At 45.4% G+C, this 27517-nt stretch overlaps 1 protein-coding gene across 1 annotated transcript in view; it reads right to left on the reverse strand.

Moving 5' to 3' along the window:
• The window catches only part of SPATA20 (spermatogenesis associated 20), a 54203-nt gene that overhangs the window by 21649 nt on the left and 5037 nt on the right, over positions 1–27517 (reverse strand). Inside the window, exons 2-13 of the mRNA XM_066614393.1 lie at positions 22223–22360; positions 20473–20537; positions 17867–18021; positions 17608–17751; positions 15987–16188; positions 15752–15882; positions 13951–14055; positions 9286–9360; positions 7444–7656; positions 5306–5498; positions 4044–4212; positions 641–849 (exon numbers count right to left, since the gene is read on the reverse strand). Of these exons, the coding sequence (XP_066470490.1) occupies positions 641–849; positions 4044–4212; positions 5306–5498; positions 7444–7656; positions 9286–9360; positions 13951–14055; positions 15752–15882; positions 15987–16188; positions 17608–17751; positions 17867–18021; positions 20473–20537; positions 22223–22360 (1799 nt within the window). The remainder of the gene's footprint in view (positions 1–640; positions 850–4043; positions 4213–5305; positions 5499–7443; positions 7657–9285; positions 9361–13950; positions 14056–15751; positions 15883–15986; positions 16189–17607; positions 17752–17866; positions 18022–20472; positions 20538–22222; positions 22361–27517) is intronic.

Below are 27517 nucleotides of genomic sequence, written 5' to 3' on the forward strand. Positions count from 1 at the left end.
TGCTTCTGCTCCATTCCTCAATTCCTTCTAAACTTCAGACAGTCTAAGGAGCAGGCAGCTGCAGCACTAGAGCACTGGCAGGCCAGAGGGGAAGCAGAGCATTCCACCAAATATAGCGGGAAGCAGAGCACACTGCTGTGTAAGCAAGGCAGCAGTGCTGGGGTTGACTTGGACTGGGCTGTGTCTGCACATTCTCCATTAACACACCAACCAGCATATCACTGCTGGTTCACCAGCTTCACCACTGCTGACCCCAGTGATATCTACCTCCGTATCAGACTCGCCCTGGACACTGAATTCCTAAAACAAAGCAAGGCAAATTCAGAAGCTGGAACAACGCATGTTGAACATAATGCACAAGCTCAAGGACTTGTGTACTATGGCTCTAGAAAGGAGAACTAGATAGCATATAGTGCAGAACTCATAGCTCTTTGCTTAGGTGTCCTGTGTAGTCAGAAAACTGTTTCCTATTGATTGTAAGCAGGTTTTTATTTTCCTTGCTGTAACTATCTTTTGGAGCAGAATTCTGCCCTCTGTAGTAATACCACTGTACCAAAAAGGGAGGTCATGTGTGCCCAGGCTCTCTCATTCTTCACCCAGGATGGGGTGCATGACTCTCCCGTCTCAGAGGGACACGTACCATCCTTCATGCGGAGCAGTAAGGAAGGGTCTGCAGCCTCTGTGGAGAAATAGGCAAAGCCCTTTGGATCCCAGAAGAGCTCGTCTTGCTTGTGCTGCAGCTGCACAGCCCACTCCAGCCAGCTCGGGTTCAGCGAGGCCTCGTAAAGGTCAAAGAGGGCTTGGATTACAAAGACATAGTCCTCCAGGAACCCATAGATGGGAACAGAACTGCAGCAATGCAAAAAATATCACAGTCAAAGCAGCTCCCACAACCCTCGGCCTCCAATTCTAGTCAATGCAACATGCACTGGAGATGAATGAGATCCCCCCCCCAATACTTTGAGTTTATGCTATTCCAGGAGAGGACCGTAAATGTTGACAGAATAAGGATCAACAAACAGAGAAGTGCATACAGCAAGTCCTCACTTGCTTAGCGAGATTTAACATTTTTCCTTCAGCCGTTCACTCCAGCAGATTTTCCAAGATCCCTTACAATTGCAGACTATGCCCTTTTTGTTCTCTTGAACCAGATACAATGGACCACATTTTGTTTTGTTGCCCAGCTCCCTATTCCCTTCGTGACACTCTCCTGATCCCTATGCTATCTTCTTTGCCTGGTCCTTCTGCTGACCCTCTACCTATCTTATTAAGTGATAGCTCTGTGACTATCACTAATGTTGTAGCAGACTATCTTTCCTCTGTTTCTAAGTTAAAATTCCCTTCTTGATCAATATAGTTTCATTTTCTCCCATTTTTTTTTAATCTCCTGTTGTGATTTTTCCTTTCTCTTGTATATAGTCAAGCGCTGGCTTTGTTATACTGTTTTGTGTACCCGTTTGCCGTTCGTTTCTTTTAAATGCCAATAAAGGTTTCCAGACTTGAGCAAATCGTCACTTAAAGTTGTCAATGGGTTCTTGGAAACTGTGACTTTAAGCGAAACAACTCATAACGAATTATGAATTTTAATTAAAATTAAAAACTCTCATTAAAAGAGTTACATTCCTAAAGCATATTTCTGGTCACAAAAACACTGCCAAACTTCTAAATAAAGAACCCAAACACTAATATTAAACACTGAAATAAACGTGAGTTTTCTGGACCAGAGAAAACCAACATAGACCTGGAGAGAAGTTACAAACTCCACACAGACAGTGGTCTTGGCCAGGAATCATTTTATTTCATCAGCTCTAACAAAATGACTTTAAGTGATGACCTGCTGTATTCTCCTTCAACATCCAGGAAGAACTTTTATTTACAGATCCAGCCTATTTATACATGAATTTTTTATACACGGATTTGACTCAACAGGAAGAGAGAGAGAGAGAGAGAGAGAGAGAGAGGGCAGCTGGCTGACAATCCATCAGTCCTTCTCTCTCCAGCGGGCTCCTCCCTTTCCCCTGAGCACGTGAAAGAAAGGTGATCGCTTTGCATTGGTGAAGGGAGGGGCTGAGTGAAGTTTTCTAACCTCTTGGAGGAGGACTGGTTGATGGATTGTCTTCTTAATGACTCTTATCTTAGAGTCAAAAAGTCATCAAGGCTGTTTTTAAATCACTGGAGCAAAGAAACTTTGTTTTTAAAATTGCTTTGCATTTTTTGCCATCCACCTGAGTGCTTGGAACCTGTACTTAGCCCAAGGGGTGGCCAGGTGGGTGTTTGTAAGCGCTTATGGTAAATATTTTGTCTTGCGCCCTTGTCTATGGCCAGAATGGGGCAAGAATGAGCTACTGGAGGCAGAAAGTCTTTTGACTGGGAAGTTTACAGTAGATCTGCACCTTACACTACAGATGAATGTGCAGGAGTTTGGTGATCAATGACTGCCAGATACTCTAGCAATAGTATACCTGCTTTGGATATTTTAGCAGAGAAGCCATAACTAAAAATTTGAAATAAATAAATAAGTTACAGCCATTTCTTCTCTAATGCTCGGGAGAGAGAGCATGGACAGCTCCAGAACATGGCAAAGGTACTTCTGCCTTCCCAGGCAGAACCAGTGCAATAGCAAAAGCTTTTCAAAGGCAGACGCTTCCATGTTCTTCCCAGCATGGGAGCAAAGAGGAACAGCTGTGTTTCCATCCCCACCAAAATGACCAGGCAGGCACAGCAAAAGTGACATGATTTGCGACAGACGCTAACCTGGAAGCAGACTGCTGCTGCTTGAAGAGATGAGCATGAATGCAGCTTGAAAATAAAATGTCACTTGTCTGCTCTTCTCTCCATCCTTTCTCCTTCCACTTTAATTTGCAAGCTACTTAAGCAAAGTTCAGCCTGACACGCAAGGGGCAGGTATGAAGCGGCTGTTAGCATTAAGCAGCCAGGCAAATCACCCTTCTTTATAGAAGGCTTTAATCTCCATTGACACAAGCTTAATTTGTGTTTGTTCAGCAGAAGAGCCATCTTTGGGAAGGAACCAGTGAAGGACAAGGATCACAGTCCAGGGCTCTGAAGTTTCTCTTATCACAGTGTAGGGGTATCAGGCGGGTTGGGGGAGAAGGCAGCTTCTGCTTGGGGATGGTACCTGTTTGGGTGATATGTGATATGCTTGAAATATAAGAAATTGAAATGGGTACTGGGTAGGGGTGAAAATCTTACTGATTCTTTTTTGGGGGGGTGTTATTGCAGGCAGGCTACATAGAAAATTCACTTGGTGGAACAGGGCTGGCTTTCCCTTATTTATTGATTTTACTTTAATTTATTTATAGTTATTTATTTTAATTTGCTTTATGATAGTTCCTGGACAGATTGTCATTCTAAGAAGTGGGTCCCAGTGCTAAAAGTTTGAGAACTGCTCCAATAAGGTTTTAGTAAGTTGACACCCTGGGGGGAGGTGACACCACTAGTGACCAAAATCACTAAAATCAGAGTTTGGAGGAATAATACCATCATGTTATATATCAATCAATGTGTAATTTCATGCAGAATGCGATGAAACAAACTAAGTTGAAATATCTTTATTCTATCAAAAGGTATAGCCAAAAAACCAGTGGGGGAGGGGCGATGATAGATCACCACGCCCACCACCTAGAGTGTTGCCCCGCACACTACAGGGGGGTGACGCGCTGGCCTCCCGCACCGGGTGACGCAAACCCTAGTGATGCCACTGTATGTATTTACTTGCTTTTTAATTCGTTGGTTCTTATTGTGATGCGAAGGTTGCAGAATTCAGAATTTTACCACAAAAGTCATAAGAGGCCAAGAAGAGGAGAACAGAGAGAAAGTGACAGGGGACAAATGAGTTGCAGAGCGAGAAAGCAGAAAGCTTTATGAAGCTTTGTAGCTTGCTTCTGACCACTAAGAATCTTATCCAGCTGGTCTGAAAATCCTCCCCTGAGGAGAAGAGTAAGCCGAGCACTTCAGCAGCACTCTTCTCACTCAGACCAGCCAGAATGGCAGCATCACAGACATCTGGCCACAGCATCACCTACCTCTTGTCCACTGAGTTGCCCTGGCCCCGATAGCAGCTTCGGAGAAGCTTCCCAGTGTGAGCATCAAACAAGTGGTTCTGCAAAAAGTGAGCTGCACGCATAGCTCGGTCAACATACTCCTCCTTGTCCAAGATGGCTCCACTCTGGGCAAAGCCAGAAATCATCAAACCTGAGGAAGCAAAGAGATGAAACCGTCTTTGTGTACCACAGGCCAGGCTCCCAGTGTACACATCCTCAATGCCTCAATAAGTGAGACACTTATTCAAACAAGGTGGAAAAGAGGCCACATGTCACCTTGAGCTCCTCACAGTCTGGTGTCGGCCCAAGGCACTTCTCCCTAAAATGGCTGCTCATAGGGTCACTTTCAAAACGCACAAATGCAAAGTGAATATATACAGACAACCATTCACCATGTTAACTTATTCTTCTGTGCCTGCTCATCCTAGGCACTGGTGAGAAGAAGCTTATTTCACACTGGATCAGAAGTCCAGGGAAGCAGAAGCATTTGCCTCATCAATTGGCAGGACACACTGTAGACCAAGTGGGAATACACATAGACTTACCACCTGACAAAATGTCTGTGTTCAGTCATAAGGAAGCAGTCAACAAATTGGATCACTACATCTCCTACCAGTTTAAAAAAGAGGAACATACTCCTGAATCAAACCCAAGACAATTTCAAAAAGATGTCCCATAAATTTCTGGAACTACCTGTCAAACACGCACGCTCCTTCTCAAGAGAGATAGAGGCAAGTGTGCACAGCTTGCCCTGTTATTTGCTTAGGCATCTTCATTCCGCGATGGACAGGAATGCCCCCTGTGTGTTCAGTAATGTGAAAAGCCACAGTAATGCAGCTGCATGGTTAAAGGAAGACGCTGGAGGAAAACAGGAGAAAGGTTCTGCTGCCTCCAGCTGGCCAGACAGCAGAAAACAGGGGTTGTCCAGACAGTGAAGGCAGCAGTAGAAAAATCAAGGACAAAACAAGACAACTACAGCCCTATCAGGGACTGTTCTTCCAGTATCAGGGATGTCTTCCTCCCATACCACTTTCACATGTCCCATACAACACCTCACAGCAGACAAAGCAAGCCTGGATTTGAAAGGATGCTAAGAAGGCTGGTCCAATCAGCTGTAGCTGCCAAATCCAATTGATGGCTTCTTCATAGAGCAAAAACCATGGCTAAAAAATTGTCTTCCCAAAAATCAATGCTATGCCTCCATCTGCACACTTGATGTCAAATAACCACAAGAATAGCCTCACCGTTCCAGGACGCCAGCATCTTGCTGTCCAGATGAGGCCGTGGACGGTGCTCCCGTGCCTTAAACAGCTTTTCCCGGCTCTGAGTAAGCAAGGTCTTCAGCTGCTCCATGCCCAGTCCAAAGCGGGCAGCTGTAAGTTCTAGGGAATACTGCACAATCAGGACGTTCTTTCCTTTCAGCTCATTGTGCGGGTCCTAAAACGAGAACATCAACATCAGAGAACAGGATGAGGTGGGAAGTTCCTGAAGTTGAACCTGTGCTCATTTCCTTCCAGGTCCCCTCTCTCTGGGTCTGATATCAGAATGGTTGCAACTCGCTAGTTCAAGGGGTTAATCATGACCCAGAACTGAGGAATTTAGGGTAGGTTGCACTGACACTGTTTTCTTTATTATTTTAAAGTTTAGTGAAGTGGGGAGGGAGAGAGAGGAGAAAAATCAGACACAGGTAGAGTGGGGGGGGGGGGAGAATGGGACGCAGAAAAACAGTCCAAATGGATTCCTGGACCTCCTGGACACCCAATTACCTATTAAATCTCAACCAGCCATTTCTACTGCCTGCCTTGAATAAAGTCTAAGGAGAAATCTGAGGACCAAGAAAGGCAGTATAGAAATACCTGTATTACTACTACTACTACTACTACTACTACTACTACTACTCGTTTTCAGCTTAGGGGCCACCCACTCTGTAAGTTTGGAAGCCCAGTCTCAGCTTTCCACCCCTCACCTGGAGAGACATACTGTTCCTTCCAAAAACAAAAGGTGAATATTGGCCCAGCAGGACTGTCTCTGCTCAGTACAAGACACAAATGCATGGTCATCATTCATGTGTTACACAGGATCTAGGCATCTTTCCCAAACCACTGCCCAGCATTAAGTCAGCAATGCACTTTCTTGCTGGGAAAGTTCAATTCTCCCTGGCTAGCCAGTGCAGCAAGAATAGGACATAGGAGAAGGCTGTACTGGGAGCATAGCTGTGCTTTAGTTCTCTCTTGCATGTGGAGTTAAATGGTCCATTTCCAAATTTTCGCTGACAGCACACCGGCAGACCAAACATCTTAAGGCAAGAAGAGCCTTGGGTACCATGAAAACACGCCTTTTGGGCACTGCTATCCTCCTGTAAGCAGGTGTCATCAGATCCGGCTGCTGATCTTTTGCCTTGCCAAGGAGGATATAAATTATCCCACCTTACTGTATTTCTATCCAGCCTTCCTCCCCCAAACACATAACACTCCTACATGTTCTAGCCCATGGAAACAGACTACATGTAAGTCACCATCTGCATATTTCTTTCTTAGTTTATATGTCACAGGGCCCAATCCTATCCAACTTTCCAGCACTGGTACAGTGGCAATGCAGCCCCAAGGTAAAGGAACAAATGTTCCCATACCTTGAGGAGACCTCTGAGACTGTCTCCCCACCACAAGATGCAGTGCATGCCCCACTGGCACAGCTGCACCAGCATTGGAAAACTGGGTAGGATTTGGCCCACAGTCAGGTGGCAATATAGAATCATGTGAGACACTCAAGCAGGCAAAGAGACCAGGCCAGATTCAGGGGGAATGAAGCAAAAACTCAGGAAGAAGTTTACGGATACAGCCAAGGGGCTAACCAGCCCATGAGAAGCTTCTTCTTGCTTCCTTTAATAAGGCTGAAGCTTTGTAGGGAGCTGAAGCCCAAGAAAGCATGGACGTTTGAGCAGCATTCCAAAGTAAAGAGCTGAGGAAAAGCAATTCAGAAGCATGGATATTTACTGATCTCCATAACTAAGTCACTGGAAATGTTTCTTGCTCTCTTATGTAGAGCATGGAAATCTAATGATGTTAGAACATGGATGCACAATCTGTGCATGGAGAAGCCCTGCTATCCTACATCTAATAAACTAACTTCTGCTTCTTACCATCCCTTGATGGCTGTTGCCCAAATGCAACACACATCGAAACACACACTGCCTTAGCTGGTGAGCTGCCTCTGCAGTTGTTCAGTTAGCAGCCGGTGAAAGCACTCTGTTCCTCAGTAGCTGGGCTACTGTGCAATAGAGCTGCACAAATGTCCTACGCAACTATCGGAAAGTGCCTTTGCCAAAACTGACGACAAGATACACAAGCCCCCCAGCAAGGCTGCGCCTCCCCTCCCATGTCACCTTCATTGGATTCACATTGCCATCCTCCTTAATTCCGTAGTGATGCATGAAGACATCTGCCATGGTCTTTCTCTCCAGGATTCCTTCAATAGGGTCTGGCAGGAGCTGCCGGATCTCCTCCGCTGGCCACACGCAAAACGCTCCCTCTTGCTTCGCTTTTGACAGGACTGTGGGGTAGGAGTCGGCGTCCTCTGCACTGTAGAACCCCCCAGACTGAAAACAAAAGTAACACCACAAGCATGTTTGCCACATGAAGTGCCCTGGGCCATTTCCCAACAGAAGTGCCACATCTGCAAGTGAGAGCCAGGCTGGAAAGTCAACTGATCAGAAGGCCTAGCTACTAGCAAGATTGTCATTAGGCCACACAGCAAGGAATCTGGCTAGCTGATAGGCAACCCAAACTGGTTTTAGGTCCCTCTCCCAATCACAGTTTCAGTTTAAAGAGCAATTATCTAGCCTTCCAAGCTATCCAGAAAAGCTTGACACCGTTTACTACTAAACATCTCTACTAAATGTACCCTTCTGTTGGAATGGGCATGTGCCCACTGGTTGGGCAGTTCACCTGTCTAGTAAAGGATTGAGATGAAGTGGCCAGGAGGTTTTCACTTATTGGATATCGGTGACCCTATGATATCATCAACCTTACATTCCATGTGGGTGTTCCAGCGTGGCTCCCTCAGTGAAAGCATCTGTGTATGGCCAAGCCCTCACCTGCTTTCTGGGGAGTCAGGGAGGTGTGATGGCCTCTTCAAGTAAGTACTACCCATAATTGCCTTCTGTTGGGTTTTTCTAAGTTTTACACCTGGGCACTGTCAATGCTCAAGCTCTTTTACAAGCTTTCTTGCAATCAAACTACCCTCCCACTCTGTTTTTGCCTTCTTCTTTGCTTAAATGAACTGTTCATATTCTTATCTTTACTTGTTTTGTCTATGCCCACCAATGATGCAGTTTGTCATTATGTCTAACCGCTCATGGGTACTCAGGTGATTTGAGTTTATTTACATGATTGACATCCCACCTTTCCCTCCAAATCATCGGTCTCCAAATGGAAACCCCTGCATGCCAAAAATCCCTTCCCTGACACACACAGAACTTATCATTCCATGGGGAGCCTGCTGTCTTTGTAGCTGATCTCCCCTAAAGTTTGCACTGGCCAGTTTGTGCTAAGGTGACAGCATGAACTTTACGGGATATCAGTGACAAAGATAGCAGATACCCCCATGAAACAGTGAGTTCCGTTCATGCGGGGGAGGGATTTTCATGGGTGCCAGATCTGTCCCACGGAGCAGGTTTTGGTGACAACTGCTCCAAATAATCAGAGCACTCAAACAGAACTGGAGGGGAGGGAGAAGCCTAGGAGAAGAATCTCCTAGGAGAGGAAGCCTTTCTCAGACACCACCCCCACCTGGACTCTAAATCTAAGAAGGTGCCCGTTACACACACACACCCCATGCATCCTTCCCTGAAATTCAGCCTTCAGAGTTTTATCACACATATTTGCATGTAACATGCAGTTGGAAGACTTTAGATGGCATAACTCTGAAACTGTCTGAAGCCTTTTAATTTGAACGGCTCTTAAAATTCATTATGGATTTTATCCAAAGCAGCAAAGAATTAGCTACCAAAGGTACAGAGAGAAATCACTGGAAGGTGCTCTGTGCTGGCTTGATGGAAGGATAAATGAAGGCTATGCATGTTCTAGTCCATTAGACTGGGGGCTTCAGGCACATCTAAGGATTGAACCAGATGCAGCTGTTATCAGCTTCACAGGGATGTTGGCAACTCAAAAAGGTCAATCAGAATCTGATGGCAAGGAAGCAGCAGACTGCAATGGCAGCTTACCTTGTCACTCAGGTCACGGGAGACGTAGAGCAGAATGTCAGCAACAATGTCTGCAAAGAATTCGTCACCAGAAATCTGATTGAGACACAAGGCAGATTTTATTCCAGAGGGAAGGAAACAGGGAAGGGTGGCAGACTAATATAGTATATCTGGAGCCCAAGATTTTAAGAGCTGATGCTGGAGGAAGGGAATGCTGACTCAGGGGTGCTAAACCCACAATAAGATCAGAGAGAGACTAATATTAAGGAAGGGGTCACAGATCCATGGAACAGCATCTTCCTTGCAGACAGAAAGCAGATCTGGTTCAATTCCAGGTAGGGTAGAATAAAATTCCTGCCCGCAACCCTGGAGAATCACTGCCAGCTAGTATCAACAGTACTGAGGTAGGTGGACCAATGGTCCAACTTGATATAGGAACATGGAAAACTGCCTTATATCTACACAAGAACATGCAAAGCATATTACTGCTAGGATAAAAAAATGTTTTAGATTTACTCAAGAACAAGACTAGCACACTTAAAAACCTTTGGGTAGCAGACATGTTGAAAGTTGGGAAGGATCACACTCAGAGCACTGAACAGTTGTTGCCCAATACAACATGGATGTTGCCTAACAGTGTGAGTACACGACAGTCCTGGCTACAGGCAATGCATGTCCTGTTCCTGAATCCAGTATGTTATGTCAGGTAAAATTATTTCCCCAACACAGGCTCAGAAATATACAGCAACAAAACAAGCATGGTTTATCAGCTCAGGGCACAATCCTAAGCCACTTTCCAGCACCGACATAAGGGCAATGCAGCTCCAAGGTAAGGGAACAAACATTCCCTTACTTTGAGAGGCCTCCATGCGTGCTACCTAACTGCAGGATGCAGCACACGTCCCACTGGCACAGCCAGTGCTGGAAAGTTGGTTAGGATTTGGGCCTCAGTTACCCACCCCTCCCTACCAAATGCCCTCTCCCACCCCAAACCTCTTGCCCCCCCCCTCAAAACACCACAAGTCCCTTCTCCACACAGTCTGTGCCAAAACATTTCTACAAAAGCTTGCACTCCAGTCAGACTAAACCAGGAACTTTATGTGGTATTACTCTGATTTACCTAAACTAGACAATTTGTTCTTATGAGTGTAGGTTTCTCTCCTTGGACAGCTGACCAGAACTCCCACCCATATGCAATTTATTTTTCAGCTCTTTTGAAAAGGTCAAATAGGTAGGTGTTACTACCCCAATGCCATCAGCAGTTGATAGGATGTGAAACAGGGGCAGCTCGAGTTGCCTCAGCAAAGCAGGAGTGTGGGGGGAGGCAAGAGTGATCTCAGAGGCAGCAGGCGGCCTGGTTTACTGGCTTCCTTGACTCAGAGCTCTTATAGATTCCACAGCTGCAAATCCTTTTTGAATTGCATCTGGGGAGCCTGGAAATGGGCAATTAAAATTAGTGTGGAGAAGGAGAATGACTTCTCCTAAAAGCTCTCACCTCCAGCCGAGGCCATGTCAACGGCAATTACTGTGAGCTCCTTGGTTGTGACTCGAGAGGGCTATCACAGGTGTCAGGATCGGTATGTATTCATTGGATGGATATCCTGGCAAATCCCTCTAGGCAGCTTATTGTTCAATAAACAGTACTGAGCAATATATCCATAAACTGTCTATCACTGAGAACAAAACTCACAAAATATGGCTAAATATAACAGCAACAACTGATCTCATTGATTTTGCCCCCTCCCCTCCGCCTGACAGAATAAACATTTTACAGCCTCTTTTAAAAGTTCCAAGAGGGCAAAAAGTTTGATAAGCCTCTCTTAGGAACTTTTCCTGCAGGAATGGCACCACAGGCACCTTGCCTTCTGTACAAAATAATGAAAACCAACTGCAGACAAGGGAAGGTTTAGGAAGCAAGAAATGAGGCATCAGAGGAACAGATGGAATAAAATGGCATCATCCTCTCCACCAGCGAAGTGGGCAGCTCAGTTCTGACCTGTAAGAAAAATGTAGCCAGGTACAGGGAAAAGAGGGGATTCTACGTAAGTAGGCAAACATGGAGGTTTGCTTAAGTACATGACTTGAAATATGAAGCCTCCCCAAGGTGGTAAAATCCCCCCTCCCAAAAGCTGGGAAAAGAGAGGATTGTGTGTGCATTGGCTCATATGGAGGGGGAGCACATGTGTAGCAGTGGACAATGGCTCTGGAAGGAGCAGTGAAGAAGGCAGAAGGAGGGAAGAAAGGAAAAAGGCTGTTGAGGTTGAGGTACACTCACACCCACCAAGGAGAAAACATGCTAACTAAGCAGACTGAATAGCAGTTAGACCAGTGTGTGGAAGGACAGCAAGGGGAAAAGATGAATGGGGAGAAAAAGGACAGGCAGACAGACACAACGGGACGGAAAGTTTTCTGTTGGAACAGCAGGGCACAGGATGGAGCTCTGCCCTCCAGAGGGAATTCTGACAGGTTCCTGTTAACTTGCTGAGGAGTGTGACCCAGTGTGTGAGGGGGAACAGCACAAAGGCTCAACGATCCAATGCAACATTTGGGTGCAGGCCCAAATTTTTTACTATTGAGCTGTCAACACAGGGATGTAGAACCTTTCAATCATTGAACACCTGACTCTTTAACAGGCAGTACAGCTCAGATCATTTCAGCAGATGTCATCTGAAGCAGCACAGTGCTGTAGGGATTTGAAATGCTAGCCCCTGCCCAAAGTGCCCCATTCGCTCAGCTATCAAGTGTACAAATACACTCATACCGAATGTTGACCATCCCAGATTTTGCACTTGCTCATAAAATTAATTTACCACTGCAAACTAAAAGGTCATTGTGGGATTAAAAAATACACTTATTATATTTTATAGAGAACATGAACAGCCATCCTGGAAGTAAATAAAACATTCCAACACAATAAAACCAAAGGCCACAAAATATCAAGCTATCTGTGCCACATTATATTGCCAGAGACTCTGAGGATCTTATCCTTTGTCACAGCAAAAGCAAGGAGAGAGAGAGAGAGAGAGTGTACACACACACACACTGCTTTGGTACAGTTTTTACCACAGTCTTGTCACGTAGGCCCAGCAGTACACCAGACACCATAAACCACAGCCAAGGACTGACAAAGAGTAGGGTAGGTTCAGTGAACAAGAAGTGCGGTAAGAAGCAGTTACAACAGGTACAGAGGGGAGACCAGAGAAGGAAGCCAGTACCCAGGACCCACCTGGAACCTAGAAATGCAACCCCCTAGGTGCACCACTGATGTGACAAAAAAAAGCTAAAGGGATGCCACCTGAGTCTGCCTTAAGCTCCCTCACAAGTTTTTTCTTCTTAAACACTTCCCACCTTGGTAAAACAGTACAAGGATGGTTGTATGTCTGTAAAGAATTGGGAGGCTGTGTGGAAAGTGGTACGAGTGAGGGTTGGGAAAGAAAGTGCAAGCTTGCCCTATCCAGAATGTCCCAGGAGAGGCAGCCTCGGCTAAAGGCCTAAATGAATTTGTTCCATCTCATAGCACACCTACCATGGAGGGAATGTAACAGGCCTAGCTCCAGTGAATCGTTTCTCTCTGCCTCAAACAATCCTGTGCAAATACTGGATGCTTTGCAATGCACAAAGTGGTAGGCCTTGCTGATGCCAACAGCTTTCATTGCACTCCTAAGGTGCCACGTTACTGCCAGGAAGAATAGCAGTAAGGGGAAAATAAGCCCTGTACACAGCATTGCCATCATCCTATCTTGTAACTAGGTGGCCCAGCAGGAAAGAGCAAGAGAAGCAACAATCCTTGCTCTTTCCTTTGCCTGAACACCTGAGGGTACAGCCCTAACCCCTTATGTTAGTGCTTTCCAGCACTGGCATAGCGGTACCAATGGGACATGTGCTGCTTCCTGCAGTTGGGTGTCACTCACGGAGGCCTCCTCAGAGTAAGGGGATGTTTGTTCCCTTCCCTCAGAGCTGCATTGCTCTTATGTCAGTGCTGGAAAGCTCTGATATAAGGGGTTAGGACTGCGCCCTGAGTCACTAAATACAACATAGAACTGGGCTCAAGAAACTCTGTGGCTTTCTTAGTGTTGTCTCACCTAATCTTCCTCTTTCCTCCACCTCCTCCTAATGACTCCACAAGCCATATGTACCTCCATGGCATACAGGACATGTGAGGTGGAAGAGTGTTTAAGAATTGTCCCTGCTGGCTATGGCTGGCAATTATGGGTTTCATCTCAGCCACAGGTCCACCTGAATCCCAATGTAGGGTTCAGGCACTGGGGAATATAGTACTTCCCCCAACTGCTCAGCCTGGCCTTGCCCTTCTCCTCTGCTGTTATACTTCTGGTTTGCAAGCAGCATTTCAACACCACTACATCAGATATGCCTGACTTGGGATAAATAATGTGAATTCAGAGAGCTCACAGGGAGAGAGGGTGCACTGTGCTACCCAGAGATCCACAGCAATTCCCTTTCCTGGTATATATGATATCACCAATACAGAAGCAAGAAAAAGTAGCTGCTACTACCAAAAAACATGGAATTCCACCACTGTGAAAATGCACTCAATTTCTCCTCTTTTAAGGGCTCTCCGCATCATTCCCTCCTGCTCTGTTTAGATGAGCACTGCTTGTTCACAGTTCTTTCTGGTCCTGATCTGGACACCATCAGGTATTGCTTTGAGATGCTGCTTAGGAATACCTGAAATGCCTTGGCGTAAGCTGCTGCCAGCTGTCCCTGATCGTACAACATCTTTTCAAAGTGAGGGACATGCCAACGTTGGTCTGTGGAATAACGGTGGAAACCCTGCAGAAGAGAGAAGAAAAACATATTTTGCGTCACTTCTGTCCAGCTATGACTGTGACTCCAGAATGGAATGCTCTTTGCCTAAGTTCCTTTCCTAAGCAAGATCACCTAACAGTGATGCCGAAGCAGTCAGAATCCACCAGAAGGGTCATGAGAGCCTTATGGATGGCGAGGCCAGTGGTGATGTGAAGCCACAGATGCAAATCAGCCACACCAAAGTCTGTGAAGATGCAGTGCTCATGGAAAGGAGAACTGCCATTAACAGTTATTAACAGTATTTATATACCGCTTTTCAACTAAAAGTTCACAAAGCGGTTTACAGAGAAAAATCAAATAACCAAATGGCTCCCTGTCCCAAAAGGGCTCACAATCTAAAAATATGCAAAGGAATACCAGCAGACAGCCACTAGAACAGACAGTGCTGGGGTGAGGTGGGCCAGTTACTCTCCCCCTGCTAAAAAAAGGAGCACCCACTTGAAAAAGTGCCTCTTACCCAATTAGCAGGGGTAAACTGCCACAAACCCATCAGCTGCAAGAACAATGGTAACAAAATAGAAGAAGCCCACTCTGCTTTCTGCTAGACACAAACACCTATGCTATGTTTGCAAGCCTGGAAGACTGAGCACTGGACTTCAACGGCACCAACTACCGGTAAGTTGCCATACCATTTAGATGACCCAAAAGCCAGAGTGCCAGGCCCTATAAAACATGGACCTCAGGGCTACTGCCTCACTGTGCACAACCTTGCTAATATTCTATTCTGAGGTCTCTGCCTAGTTCCTGTTTGTTACCCAGGATTGTGGGTTCAGTCCTATCCAACTTTCCAGCACTGGTACAGCCATGCCAAAGGGGCATGCTCTGCATTCTGTGGTGGAGGAACAGTCATGGTGGCCTTCTCAAAGCAAGGGAATGTTTGTTCACTTACCTTGGGACTCCATTATGCACCAGTGCTGGAAATTTGGTTAGGATTGGGCCCTGTGACCCCTGCTTGACAACCTCCTGCCTGCCTGTCTCAGGCAGTGGATCCTGATCCATGGGTTCTGGAACTCTGCCCTGCTTGTTCTGGACTGCAGTCCTCTCTTTGGTCTCTGAGATGGTGGCCAAATCTCTTAGATTTGGACACCTAACAGTCTGTGGCAGATCCTTACCGAGGCTTGACACTTACTTGGCAAAGAGAACGTGATCTTGTAAGAAGCTGTCCCTACTAGTTACAGTATCATGATTTAGCTTGGGTGTATTTGTTACAACAAGATCACTTGGAGGAGGGATAAATTTTTTGGCAATGGGATTCAAAAATCCATAGAGCAGGGTGGTATAACCATGCTGAGTGCACTCAATGAGCAGCATAAAAATAGATTAAATTATCTTGTACTGGACCAGTTAGTTGGACCTGCCATGTGTTACATGTAGTTTCTTGTAGACAAAAATCTCCTCTTCAGGCATATCTCTGGAGCTCTAAAAAGACACAATTTTCAATAGCTCGCATTTTTATCCTGCCATGAAAATACTACATTGGTTGGCTTGACTTTAATCTACTTCTTGACCTCCCTCAAAGTGAATGGCAGAGAGACGGCATTGCCAACGAAAATCAGGGAAAAGGTGGAATTAGCAGCTCAAAGAATACGGACTGGCAAGCAGGTTCTGAATTCTGATATTTGGAACTGAAAAGTTTAAGAATTACTGCCCTACACCTTACCTGGGCAATATGATCGTGAATCCCACCATATGCCATCATCTTAAGTGTGTGCAGTGCCATCTGCAGGGCCCGGGCTCCTTCGGGGGTCGACCGATGAAGAGCCCAATATGAAAACAGGAAGTTCAAGTTGACTGAAATGCAAAAGTGTAAGAAAGCAAAGAATCTGGGTCAGCTGCTTATACAAAGCTGCATCCTCATACGTGCATTCAAATTGACAAGAAGATCTTGGGCTAACCTGGAGTAGGGAATTTGGGAGACTCTGAGAATCCACCGTATTCGTCATCATAGGATTCTGACAGTTGTTGGAAACATCTGCTTATCACTTCCTTTGAGGATGGGGGCACCTCCTCCCCTTGAGCACCAACATCAGTCCTGGCTAACAGTGCAGACAGGATTTTCTGGCTGTTTTCCAAAAGGGTAGTTTTGTTCCGTTTCCACTGGGGAGAGGGGGGGAAACATCTAACTCACATTTTCCTAGTGCTTACTTCTGTCCTCTGATTCATCCAACCATCTATTGCCTCAGAAACAGACCAAACATATTCCAGCTAGAGACATAAGAGTGTTTTTAGACGCCACAGCAAAGCATCCTATCTAGAAGAGTCACTGATTTCCCATCAAAGATGTTTCTTCTTGTAGGTGAGGTTTTAATTTTATTTAAAACAAACATATATATGCCCTTCTACAAATTGGACCGCAGCTGATGTAGAATAAAATATTTAAAACAAAGTCAACATTCCACATGCCCTTTAAACTACAAACAAAATACCAGACTGACTTCAAGTTTGGTAGTCCCATCTATGTCTCAGATGGGCTTGGAGTCCCAGCCTTAAAAAGGACGATGAGGAATCCAGGCTTCTGTGCCACCAACATTTACTACAGGGAAACTGGACATGGAACACAGACCTGGAGATGGCAACTTTGTTTCCACTGAAAGCCACCATGAAAATGCTTCAAGAGCTAGAGGAGAGTAGCCAATTTGCTTTCATGGAATTTGCATGAATAAACTTTGCTCCATGCTAGAAGGCATGTAATGCTTCATAGGGCCATACACGACAGGTTCTGTTCAAAACTGAAGGATGTGTTTGCTGGAATGTGCTGGCGATTGGGATGGTGAATTAAAATCTAATGTTCATGAATTAAGAACTAATGCTTACATGACTGTAAGCCGCTGCAAGTGCTTCTAAATGGTGGTGGCAGTAGCGGTAACTCCCCCTGCTGTGACAGCCTCTCATCACAGCCTGATCAGCCCTATTGCACAGGGTCTACCCACAACTATCACACAGTTCTGGTGGCAACTGGAACTAGCATGGAAAATATTCATGCCATAGTGGCAATCTCCACTGTGAGTCCTTTACAGATATCACAGCTACCACTGCCACCACTGCACAGAAGCCATTCCAGCAGCTTTAACACAACAGCCATAATAACACTAAAATCTCAGCCGAAATATTCTTTAGCCATGCAACTGTTTGCTACAAATTAGAATACTGATAATGTATTCTACAAATTATAGAATACTACAGATTAGTATAGTAGAATACTATAGAATACTACAAATTAGTATTAGAATACTGATAATGAAACCCCCAGATGTTTTCAGGAGTGCATGCCAGGATGCAAAATGGAAAAAAAGGAGTTCTGTATCATATAGGACAAACATGACATTAGTTAAATGTCTCTATTTACCAGTTTCTCTCTTCTCAATTGCTGTTGAATTGTCCCCAAAATGTCCACATTTGTCAATTTCCTACATTAAACTTCCAGAGGAAAAGGCGAGAACTATGGTTACTCAACTTGGGCCCCACTGTATTATTCCAACAAGAAACCCAACAGATCTCACAATCCTAGGCCCATACCTGCTCTAAGATGCGGAGCAGGACCGTTCGGAAGCCAACCTGGTAAATGCCATCCTCAGGAGGGAAATAGGTCCCACCTACAAATGGTTTGAGATCAGGAGTCAGCCACACACTCATTGGCCAGCCTCCTCCACTGCTGGTTGCCTGTAGAAAAAGGGTATGGATGAATGAGATTCCTTTTATAATCCATAACTACGGACAACACAGCAAAGCGTTTTCTACTATGTCTCGTATTACTTCTCCAATTTCCAACTCCCACCTGCACAAAGGTCATGTAAACTTTATCCACATCTGGCCGCTCCTCCCGATCCACTTTGATGCACACAAAGTTCTCATTCAGAATCTGACCAATTTCTTCATTCTGGAAGGATTCTTGCTCCATAACATGACACCAGTGGCAAGTCGAATAACCAACTGAAAACAAATACTGTCAATTAAAGAAAAGTTCCTTTATGAACAAAGCAATGGAGAGCCATACTTCAGAAATGAAAATAACTGTAATTTATTCAAGGAACAGGGAGAAGCTTAAGAAGAACTGCAGGTAGAATGCTGTTGTAGGGCCTTAGCACAAGAGTTACCCCTAAGAGAACATATACACAAATAAACTGCAAACAAAATGAAGGAGTATAACCCCAAATACATCAAATTTTGGAATAGCCTCCCCAAGAATAGTTCTTGGAGCAAAGAACTGGCACTGCTTTATGTGACAAAAGATTGACAATGTTTAATATCTACAGTGAAGTGCTGAGGTCCATTCAACAAAACTGGCTGAAGAATGAATACCTGAAGAAAAAACAAAGGGGACTAGAAACTTTTTTTAAAAAGCGAAATTTTAAAAGTCAAACAAAGAAAAAGAAATGCAAGATTTCCAAGATTTGAGCATGTGATTATCTAAGCTCCAAATCCCCACCAGCCTGTAAAAGTACTTGGAGAGCACTTCCCAAACAGAAGATCTGCTCCTGATGGAAGGGCCCCTCTACAAGCAGATCTATCAGTCAAATTCACACAGTTCCAACTGTCCTTGTCTACTACAGACTGTCCCCATTCTCTGAGATCTGTCCCTGGTAATTCACAATCCATTTAGAGCCCAATCCTAAACTTCCCTAATGCCCAGGGTTACAGTGGTGCCAAAATGGCAACCGCTCTAGCCTATGGGGCCAGGGAAGCAGTGCCAGGTCTCCTCAGGGTAAGGGAACAACCGGGAAACACCCAGACAGCCCCAAAGGGTCTCCTCAGATCTGCACCTGCTATTGAGCTGGCGCAGAAACAAGGAGTCCCATGTTGGGTTTCCCGGCCTGGGAAGGGAGTTCAGATATGGTAGCAGAATCTGACGCCATCTCCGCTCCCCTCCCGGGCCCTTACAGCACTTTTTGCAACAGCCCAGGTCAGGCACTGGTGGAGCTCTGGCACCACGGCCCATAGAACTGGGTCCTTAATTCCACATTTTTGCTTCTGGGAATGCTTTAGTGAAATGTTGTTGGTTGTGCCCGTTACTCGGGCAGGAGGTCTGGTCTAGAGGGTAGAGCCTCCATCTGCCTGAAGATAACATCCACAAGGTCGCCAGTTCGAGGCCACCGGCACAGTGCGACCTTGAAGCAGCTGATAAGCTGAAGCCGAGCTATTCCTTCTGCTCTGAGCGTAGGAGGATGGAGGCCAGAATGTGAAGCCAGATCGGAATGAAACACCTGAATGTAGTGGTTCTTGAAAGAAAGAACCTTCTTTCAAATTGTAAAAATCCCTATTTAATAAGGGATTTAAATAAAAGCCTGCCTATGTAATCCGCCTTGAATAAAGTCTTGAATAAAGACCAAGTAAGGCGGTATATAAATACCTGTTTATTATTATTATTATTATTATTATTATTATTATTTTCCCAGTCTCAGCATCCTTGCCCAGGGACTCCTGCAGGGTCCTTCTTGAACAGGTATAGATACATGCTGTTGCCTGCTCATGAAGGCTCAAGTTACACATTAAATTTAATTCATGACTTCATCCAGCAGTTTTCTTTTATTTTTGTAAATAGTACACTTAGAATTGTGCAAACTGAATCAGAACTGCAACACGGAGTAGGTTTGCCCCCAACTTATTTCCAATCTGATGTGTGTGCCACATGCATGCTACTTATTTTTTTAAAAACGAAGAAAAATGGCAAGATCAAATCACACATTAAAGTAACGTGCTGATGCAAACACAGCATGTAATGCACAGTCTACCATTTTGTACACTGAAGTCAGTGAAAATAGCTCAGGTCTGTTATGAACTGCTGATGACATATTGTAGGACAATTGTGCTTCCTAGTATACATAGCCTTGGTGAAAAGATGGCAGCCAGCATCCCCTTTGCTTTCAGAGGAAAAGTTCTTGCAGAGTATCTAGATACACCATTCAGTCAGCAAAGAAGTGCCTTTGGCAAAAGTGCACTGGTGGTGCTGAGAGGCCTTAACAATGCATCCTGGTAGGAGAACAGGGGATGTTGTATGTATGTCCCTATTTCCATCTATGAAACTATGACGCGCAGATCTGAGGCTGAGTTGCTTATTCATAAGTAATTTTTGTCTGGACCTTTGCTCATGCAAAATGCAAAGAGAGGCATAAAAAATCTCCAGAAGGAGTAAAATACAAGCAAGGATAACTTCCTCACCTCCCAAGCAGGAACTTGGTGGAAAAAAGAAAGCACCCATTGGGTGAGAACCTACTTTGAACAAGATTTATTCTCTCTCAAGCTTTTCTTCTCACAATATTTAAAGTAAATGTGAAGCCAACTGACAGAACAGATTGCATTGCATGTTTTTAAGAAGTCATATATATAACACACACAGATTATGATGATATAAATAAGTATTAAATGATGGTATTCCTTTATTACCTGATAGAAATATCAATTTATCCTCTCTCTTGGCTTTGTCAAACGCTTCCTGACCCCATGGGTACCTGGTGGGAAGAGAAAGGGAGACAAATGCTGGAGTTTCTCTCTATGGTTCACCCAGTTGAATATGCCTGTATTTAAATCAGACAGCTGGTTATAAACAGTCATGTTCCTTCATCCACTTACAACCAAGTGAAATTATTTCCAAAGTACTGTTAGAAAACCTGACAGCAGTAAAAGATGTGCACACAGGACCACTATAACCAATGCCCAGCTGTGTGGCCCAGGCTGCCATAATTATCAAATACTTAAGATAACATAACCATAGTTGAAGATAACACTGTAGCAGTGAAAGATAAGAGCTGACACCATAGTATGTGTTCTGGAAGGCCATTCAAGACATAGGAGGCAACAAGGGAGAATGAGTGGAATCATTTAAGAGACTCTGGGCCAGTCCTATCCAACTTTCTAGCACTGATTCAGGTGTGCACTGTATCTTGGGGGGGGGGCAGTCACAGAGCCTTCTTCAAGGTAAGGGACTGTTCGTTCCCTTACCTTGGAGTTGCATTGTGGCTGGATGGCACTGGAAAGTTGAATTGGATTGAGCCCCTCTGGAGCAATTTGGATGGTTTCGTCTCTCCCTCCCTCCTTCCCTCCCTTCCCTCCCCCCTCCCCCTCCTGTGTCATGTATGCATTCCTTGGCTGAGCACATATGGCTTTCGGTAGCAACAGCAGTCACGCACCCAGCATCTCATGCAGGCTGCTAGTCAAGGTGAGATAGGAAAATATAAGATCCCAAGAAATTTATGGGCACCCTTCTTTGGCTCCTGGGTCCCCTTTTCCACCCTGGGCCTGGGAACAAATTACCCTCTCAACCCCCCCTCTCATGAGTCCTGTGTGCCGGCTATTTTTCCAGCATAGACTGGAGAAACTCTGTGTTGGGCTTTTCAGCCAGAGAGAGAGGATAGGATCCAGTGAATGAGGCCTCTGCTGGTTCCACCACCTAATGAGTCGTTTCCCCCACCAAGCTCCAGAATGCCTCTCCCCACACCAAAAGCCCACACCACCACCCAGCAGTCTCACTCACTTCCAGGTGGCATCTTTCTGGCATTGAGCCCATTCCCAACACTCCCTCCTCCCACGGTGCTGTAAACATGCTTTAGAGCAGGGGTCTCCAAACCCTGGCCCGGGGACCAGATGTGGCCCACGGCAAGCCTCTATCCGGCCTGTGGTCAGCCTCTGATCCCCTGAGAGCCTCTGGCCCAGCTGACCAAACACAACCAGAGTTGTGCTTGTGGGGTGGGAGAATGGGGGTCCATTTAAGTGTGTGCTTTATTTCTTGGGCTGTGTTCATGCTTGGAAAAGTCCTGGACATTTGAGCCCATTCATTTATTCATTCATCTAAGTTCCTTCTCTAATGTATTTATTTAAATTTTATATTTAATATCTTTTTCTGGTCCTCGACACTGCGTCAGATATTTGATGCTGCCCTTTGGCCAAAAAGTTTAGAGACCCCTGCTTTAGAGCACACCTAGCGCTGGAGCTCAATGCTGCCACTAATGATCCATAAAATTGGGCCCTAAGTTGCTTCGAGTGTTCTTTTCACAGATAAGTAGAGTTAAAAAAAGAAATCCTACTGATAATAAGATGTCTGTGCACCCTTAAAGAGAAAGTCTGTTTCAACACTTTTTCTTGAAGCTTCTCCCATCATGCTGCACCCTTTTGTCTATTAAAAGAAAACACCCCTTACCAGTCAACAGGGTTATGGGCGTGTTGAAGGAGATAAGGAGATTTCTCGTTAATCAGACGGTTAGTATGGAGAGGACTGCTGGAATGGTTGCCCTTCCTTCCTGTAGCCATGGCCAAGGCTGTTCTCAGAAATATGGTTCTGCAACATGAAACAGACTGTTAGCATGGCAAGACTCCAAAATACTATGGTCCAAATTCATTCCCGAGCACCAGGCCTCTTGGGACACCTAGACACCTCCTAGTGAGATCAGGATCTGGAGAGACTCAGGAGTCTGCCTTATCAGGATACACTGCAGATTTGTTTCACTAAAATAGCAAGTCTAGGATGGACAGCAATGAAGATCTTGTGCTAACCTTGTGGACCTGCTATCTTGCCTCGGTACACTAGCAACACATTTATTTCAGGCACACACAGGCTTTGTGAGGTCGGGCTGAAAGAACTCACTGCATAGGCCTATAGAAGCATTATTATGAGCTGTGTTGTGGCTGGTAGCGATGCTCAAGAAATCAGCAACTGTCTGCAGATTTTCTTAAGTTAGCATTTGTTCACAAAACTACTTGGGTTTACTATTTAAAGGCGTGGTACAAATTAATAAAATAATAATAATAATATTTCTGTAGCATTTTTAGAATACAAGGTCTTGGCCATTTTTATTTGAATACCCTCCCAATTCTCCAATGTAGGCACCAACGGGGCCTCTTTTACACATGGAAAAAGCGAGGCTGAGAAGGAAGGACAAGCCCAAAGATGCATCTTCAAGGTTGTTGCATGCACTCTCCTATGCCCATCCCCTCCTGCTCTCACAAATGACCACTTCTATCAAGCACACAGACATGTAGGTGATCAGAGTGGGCTTCAAGGTCCTACTGTGCATGGACTGCTCAATCCAGTTCAGACAACAATCAAAACCATTGTGTAGAATAGATTATCATGAACAGGCCACAGGAAGCCATAGTGATAGGATCACGGGCTCCCCCTTCCATCTCCTGCTTTGTGTGCAGGGAAAGGAGACTGACAGCTTCCACTTTTGGTTTTGAATGAAGGCTGGATCAGATGATACTGACCAAACCGACCAGTCTCATGCAATTAAGGACATGTATACACACAGCACACATATATCCTGGCTTCTCCCCTCTTATCTGGAGGAACTGGGAACATTTTTCTTTAACCCATTCATCTGAACCACACCTTGCAAACAACTAAAGAAAAATGTCCCAGATTTTCCTAGATGAGAGTGGAGAGTCCAGGATGTTCATGCTCATAAAAATGCACACATTTTTGAAAGCATGGGGCCAGTCAGATGACAACTGAACCAGCCTAGGTTTCTTTGACCCAGCTACAGTTTGAGCAAACTACAGTTTCTTGAGATATAACAGGAAACTGCAGTGTGTGTAAAGCCCAAAGTAGAAGTTTCAATCTTCCCCCCCCTTGCAGAGGGGAGGAAAGGCAGAGGACATGTACCTGGGACTTGTCATGGCCTACTCATGATTGCATCTAAGGGCGCAATCCTAACCAACTTTCCAGCACTGGCATAGCTGTGCCAGTGGGGCATGTGCTGCATCCTGCAGTTGGGGGGCAGTCACGGAGGCCTCCTCAAGGTATGGGAATGTTTGTTCCCTTACCTTGAAGGTGCATTACCCTTATGTTTGTGCTGGAAAATGGGTTAGGATTGTGCCCTAAGTCACGGTTTTGAAGAGCATCTGAAATAAGCCTACAAGTATTATTAACAACAGTATTTACATGCTCCAGGCAGATATGACCTCAGAAAGCCTATGGTACAGAAAGGATTTAAAACCAAATGTATGTATCTCCAAAATCAGCACTCAGTGGGTCTGCTCTACCTGGTTGGCATTCATTCCCTCACGCTCCTCAAATTCACACATTACAAAAGGAGTTTCTAGCTACTGCAGCCGTTCCCAAACTTGCCACAGTCAAGGGGCCCTGTCATGGTGCCGCCATCACCCAGTTCTCCCAGGCACTGCCATCTAAATCATGTGAGATCTCACACAATCTTACGTGATTCAAAGTGGCGGCGCTAAGGAGAGGCAGTATGAAAAGGCTGCCAGGAACATCCCGTAGCACCCCAGTGACTTCACCACGACACCTCTGGGCACCACAGCACACAGTTTAGGAACCACAGAGCTACTTAATGTTTTAATCAAACACACAAAAATCACAAAAAAGGCAGTAAGGGTTAAGTTATCAACAGTGACAAAGAGCTGTGAGTGACAACTAGCCCGAAAGCCCTTTCTCTTGGGGTACCTGTCTTGGGACCCCTTGTGAAACAGACCAGGCTGTTACCTACCTACCTGTCTTTAGAAGTCTTCAAGACTTCTTTTTCAGACAGGCTTTGATGACCCAACTCTCTTACTGCAGCTGATTGTACTTTTGCGTCATGCTGCTCTTTTGGTTCACTGGTTCATGTTTTATCACTCCATTTTATTATTGTGTACATATTTTATTCTGTTTTACTTTAAGTTTCTTTAAAGATCAGTTTTGCTAGAAACAGGGGGATAAATATAAATCACAAAGAAAATAAACAACATTATATTATACCAAAACCAGAGAGTGCTCCAAGGACAAACTCTGGTCTTTATTATGAAGATAACATGCGCAGTGCTTTATTTTTTTATATATTAAATGTTTATATTCTCTTTTCAACTAAAATGCCTCCCAAGCTCTACCCTGCTGTTCATATGTTTTATAGAGTTTATCTTTCTTTAACATTTTTTGTAAAAAAAAAAAAATGTTTTAAATATTTATTGTTTGCTGCTTTCTGCATTTTAAAACCAAAGAAACTCAAACACTAAGGAGTACAACATAATTAAAATCAAAACAATTCAAACTAAACAGAAGTGACAAAAATTACAGACTATAAAACAGAAAAGCTAGCTTAGAGGACACAAACCAACAGAAAAAGAACTCATTCACTGTGAACAGCTCCAAAGAAAACAACAGTTGTACAATTCATTGCAAGGAGTCAGACACACTTCTGAGGAAGGATATTCCAAAGTCACAGTGCCACTGCAAGGAAGGCCCTGTCCTGCATACCCACCGATCTAATCGTGGCAGGATGCAGCGTGTCCCCTGCCTTCAACTAAACTGGAATAACAGATCCTGGAATAACAAATGTGGATGAAGTAAATGTGAGAAAAAAATTTGAGCCTGAAGGAAAAATTTTAAAGCACCATAATTAAAACTAAACCAGTGGTTCACAAACTTTTTAGCACTGGGACCTGCTTTTTAGAATGACATCTGTCAGGACCCACCTGAATGTGATGTCATGAACCTAGAAGTGATGTCATGGCCAGAAGTGACATCATCAATTTAGGGTTCAAACCTAAGCCATGATCAGCAAAGTTTCCATTACACAGTGCACTCGTGCTGTTGTTTTGCATAGCTTGGAATTCAAACATTTCAACGTGGAAATCAAAGCAGACTTGGATCCTTCTCCATCCACACAGCCCTCCCACTGCTTTCCAGGGTCCCATCTTCCCAGCTATTTCGGACAAAATACCATGCCTCTCTCCCACCAGGAGCCCGCCCTGTCCAGCAGCTCTGTACCCTGTATTTTCAGCCCTGTATTTTCCATGTAGAGCTAGGTGCTACACGACCACCTGAAATTGGCTCATGATCCACCTAGTGCAAGGCTTTTCAAACTGGGACGTTGCAATGCCCTAGCCCAGTGGTGGCGAACCTATGGCACGCGTGCCAGAGGGGGCACGCAGCGCCATCTCTGTGGGCACGCAGCACTGAACCAGGCAGCCTGGAGAGGGGTGCTGAAGCTGTGTGTCACTTTAAAGAGAGGCTTTTTCCGAGCCCCCCACCCCGGGTTGGGAGGGTGGGCTGCTTCCCTCGACCCCCTGAGCTCACTGCCCTCCTCTCCCTTCACCCCCCACCTGCCCCGAATTTGTTTCCCTTTTCAATTTTGCCTGCTCTGCAGGCTTAAGCTCCCTGTTTTCCCTTCCCCAACTCTCCAGCAGGCTCAGCCAATTAGCATCTAGCATGCTCCTGGCTTTTTCTGTTGGAATGGCTCAGGGCCCTTCACTGGCAGACCACCAGCCAATCCTGAGCCGCCCTCCTCCTCGGCCATTACAGCCCACCTTTCCCTGAGCAGCTCCCCACTCAGCACCAGGAGAGGCTTTTCCTCCACAGCAGAGGAGACATCCTGCGTGCTTGTCAGAAGTAAGCCCCATTACAGCGGATGAGGCTTACTCCCAGGAAAGGGTGCCTGGGATTGCAGCCTTGGAGCCTGCTCCTGTGCGTGTCTACTCAGAAGTAAGCCCCATTAGAGTCAATGAGGCTTACTCCTAGGAAAGAGTGGCTGGTATTGCAGCCTTAGAGCCCACTTCTATGAGTGGGGCTTTTTAAAAAAAAAATTTCTTGTTTCAGAAAATGAGCAGTGGCCAGGTCTTGCAGTCACCCCCTCCCTGCCAATATTTCTTTACCCAGCATGTAATTAGTCTGTGGAACTCTTTGCCACAGGAAGCAGTGCAGTGATGACAGCTTGCCTAGTTGCCTTTAAGAAGGGATTGGACAAATTTCTAGAGGAAAAGTTCATTAAGGGTTACAAGTAATAGTAGGTAAAAGATGTTAATGTATAAGTTGTTTTCTCTAAACTAAAACCTCAGTATTCCGGTTAAATTGCCATGTTGGCACTTTGCGATAAATAAGTGGGTTTTGGGTTGCAGTTTGAGCACTCGGTCTCTAAAAGGTTTGCCGTCACTGCCCTAGCCTGTGGGCCCAGGCCTCTGCCCTCTTAAGGGGCGGGAGCAGGGAGGAGGCAGGGGCATGATCCCCAGGATCACACTGCTCAGGGGGCTGCAGGGACTTGGCTGGGCTTACCAGAGCCTCCTGCAGACTCACGGGGGTGCGGGGAGCCCTGCGCGAGTGCCTGCAGGGTTCCCCGATGCTTTAGAAGTGAAAGTGGAGCCATCGCGCCCCGCCTCTGCTAAACCGGAAGTGGAGTGCAATCACTCCACTTTCACTTTTGAAGCATCGGAGAGCCCTGCAGACACTTGTGCAGGGCTCCCCGCACCCCCGGGAGGCTGCAGGAGGCTCTGGTAAGTCCAGCCAAGTCCCTGCAGCCCCCTGAGCAGTGAGATCCTGGGGACTCCCGGAGAGTTTGCAAACCACTGACCTAGTGGGTCCTGACCCACAGTTTGAGAAATGCTGTACTAGACAACTTTGGCCCAAATCCTAACCCACTTTCCAACAGTGGCATAAATGTGCTAATAGGACATGTACTGCATCCTGCAGTTGGGGGGCACTCACAGAGGCCTCCTCAAAGTAAGG

Source organism: Tiliqua scincoides, chromosome 2, assembly GCF_035046505.1.
Source record: "Tiliqua scincoides isolate rTilSci1 chromosome 2, rTilSci1.hap2, whole genome shotgun sequence".
NCBI classification, from domain to species: Eukaryota; Metazoa; Chordata; class Lepidosauria; order Squamata; family Scincidae; genus Tiliqua; species Tiliqua scincoides.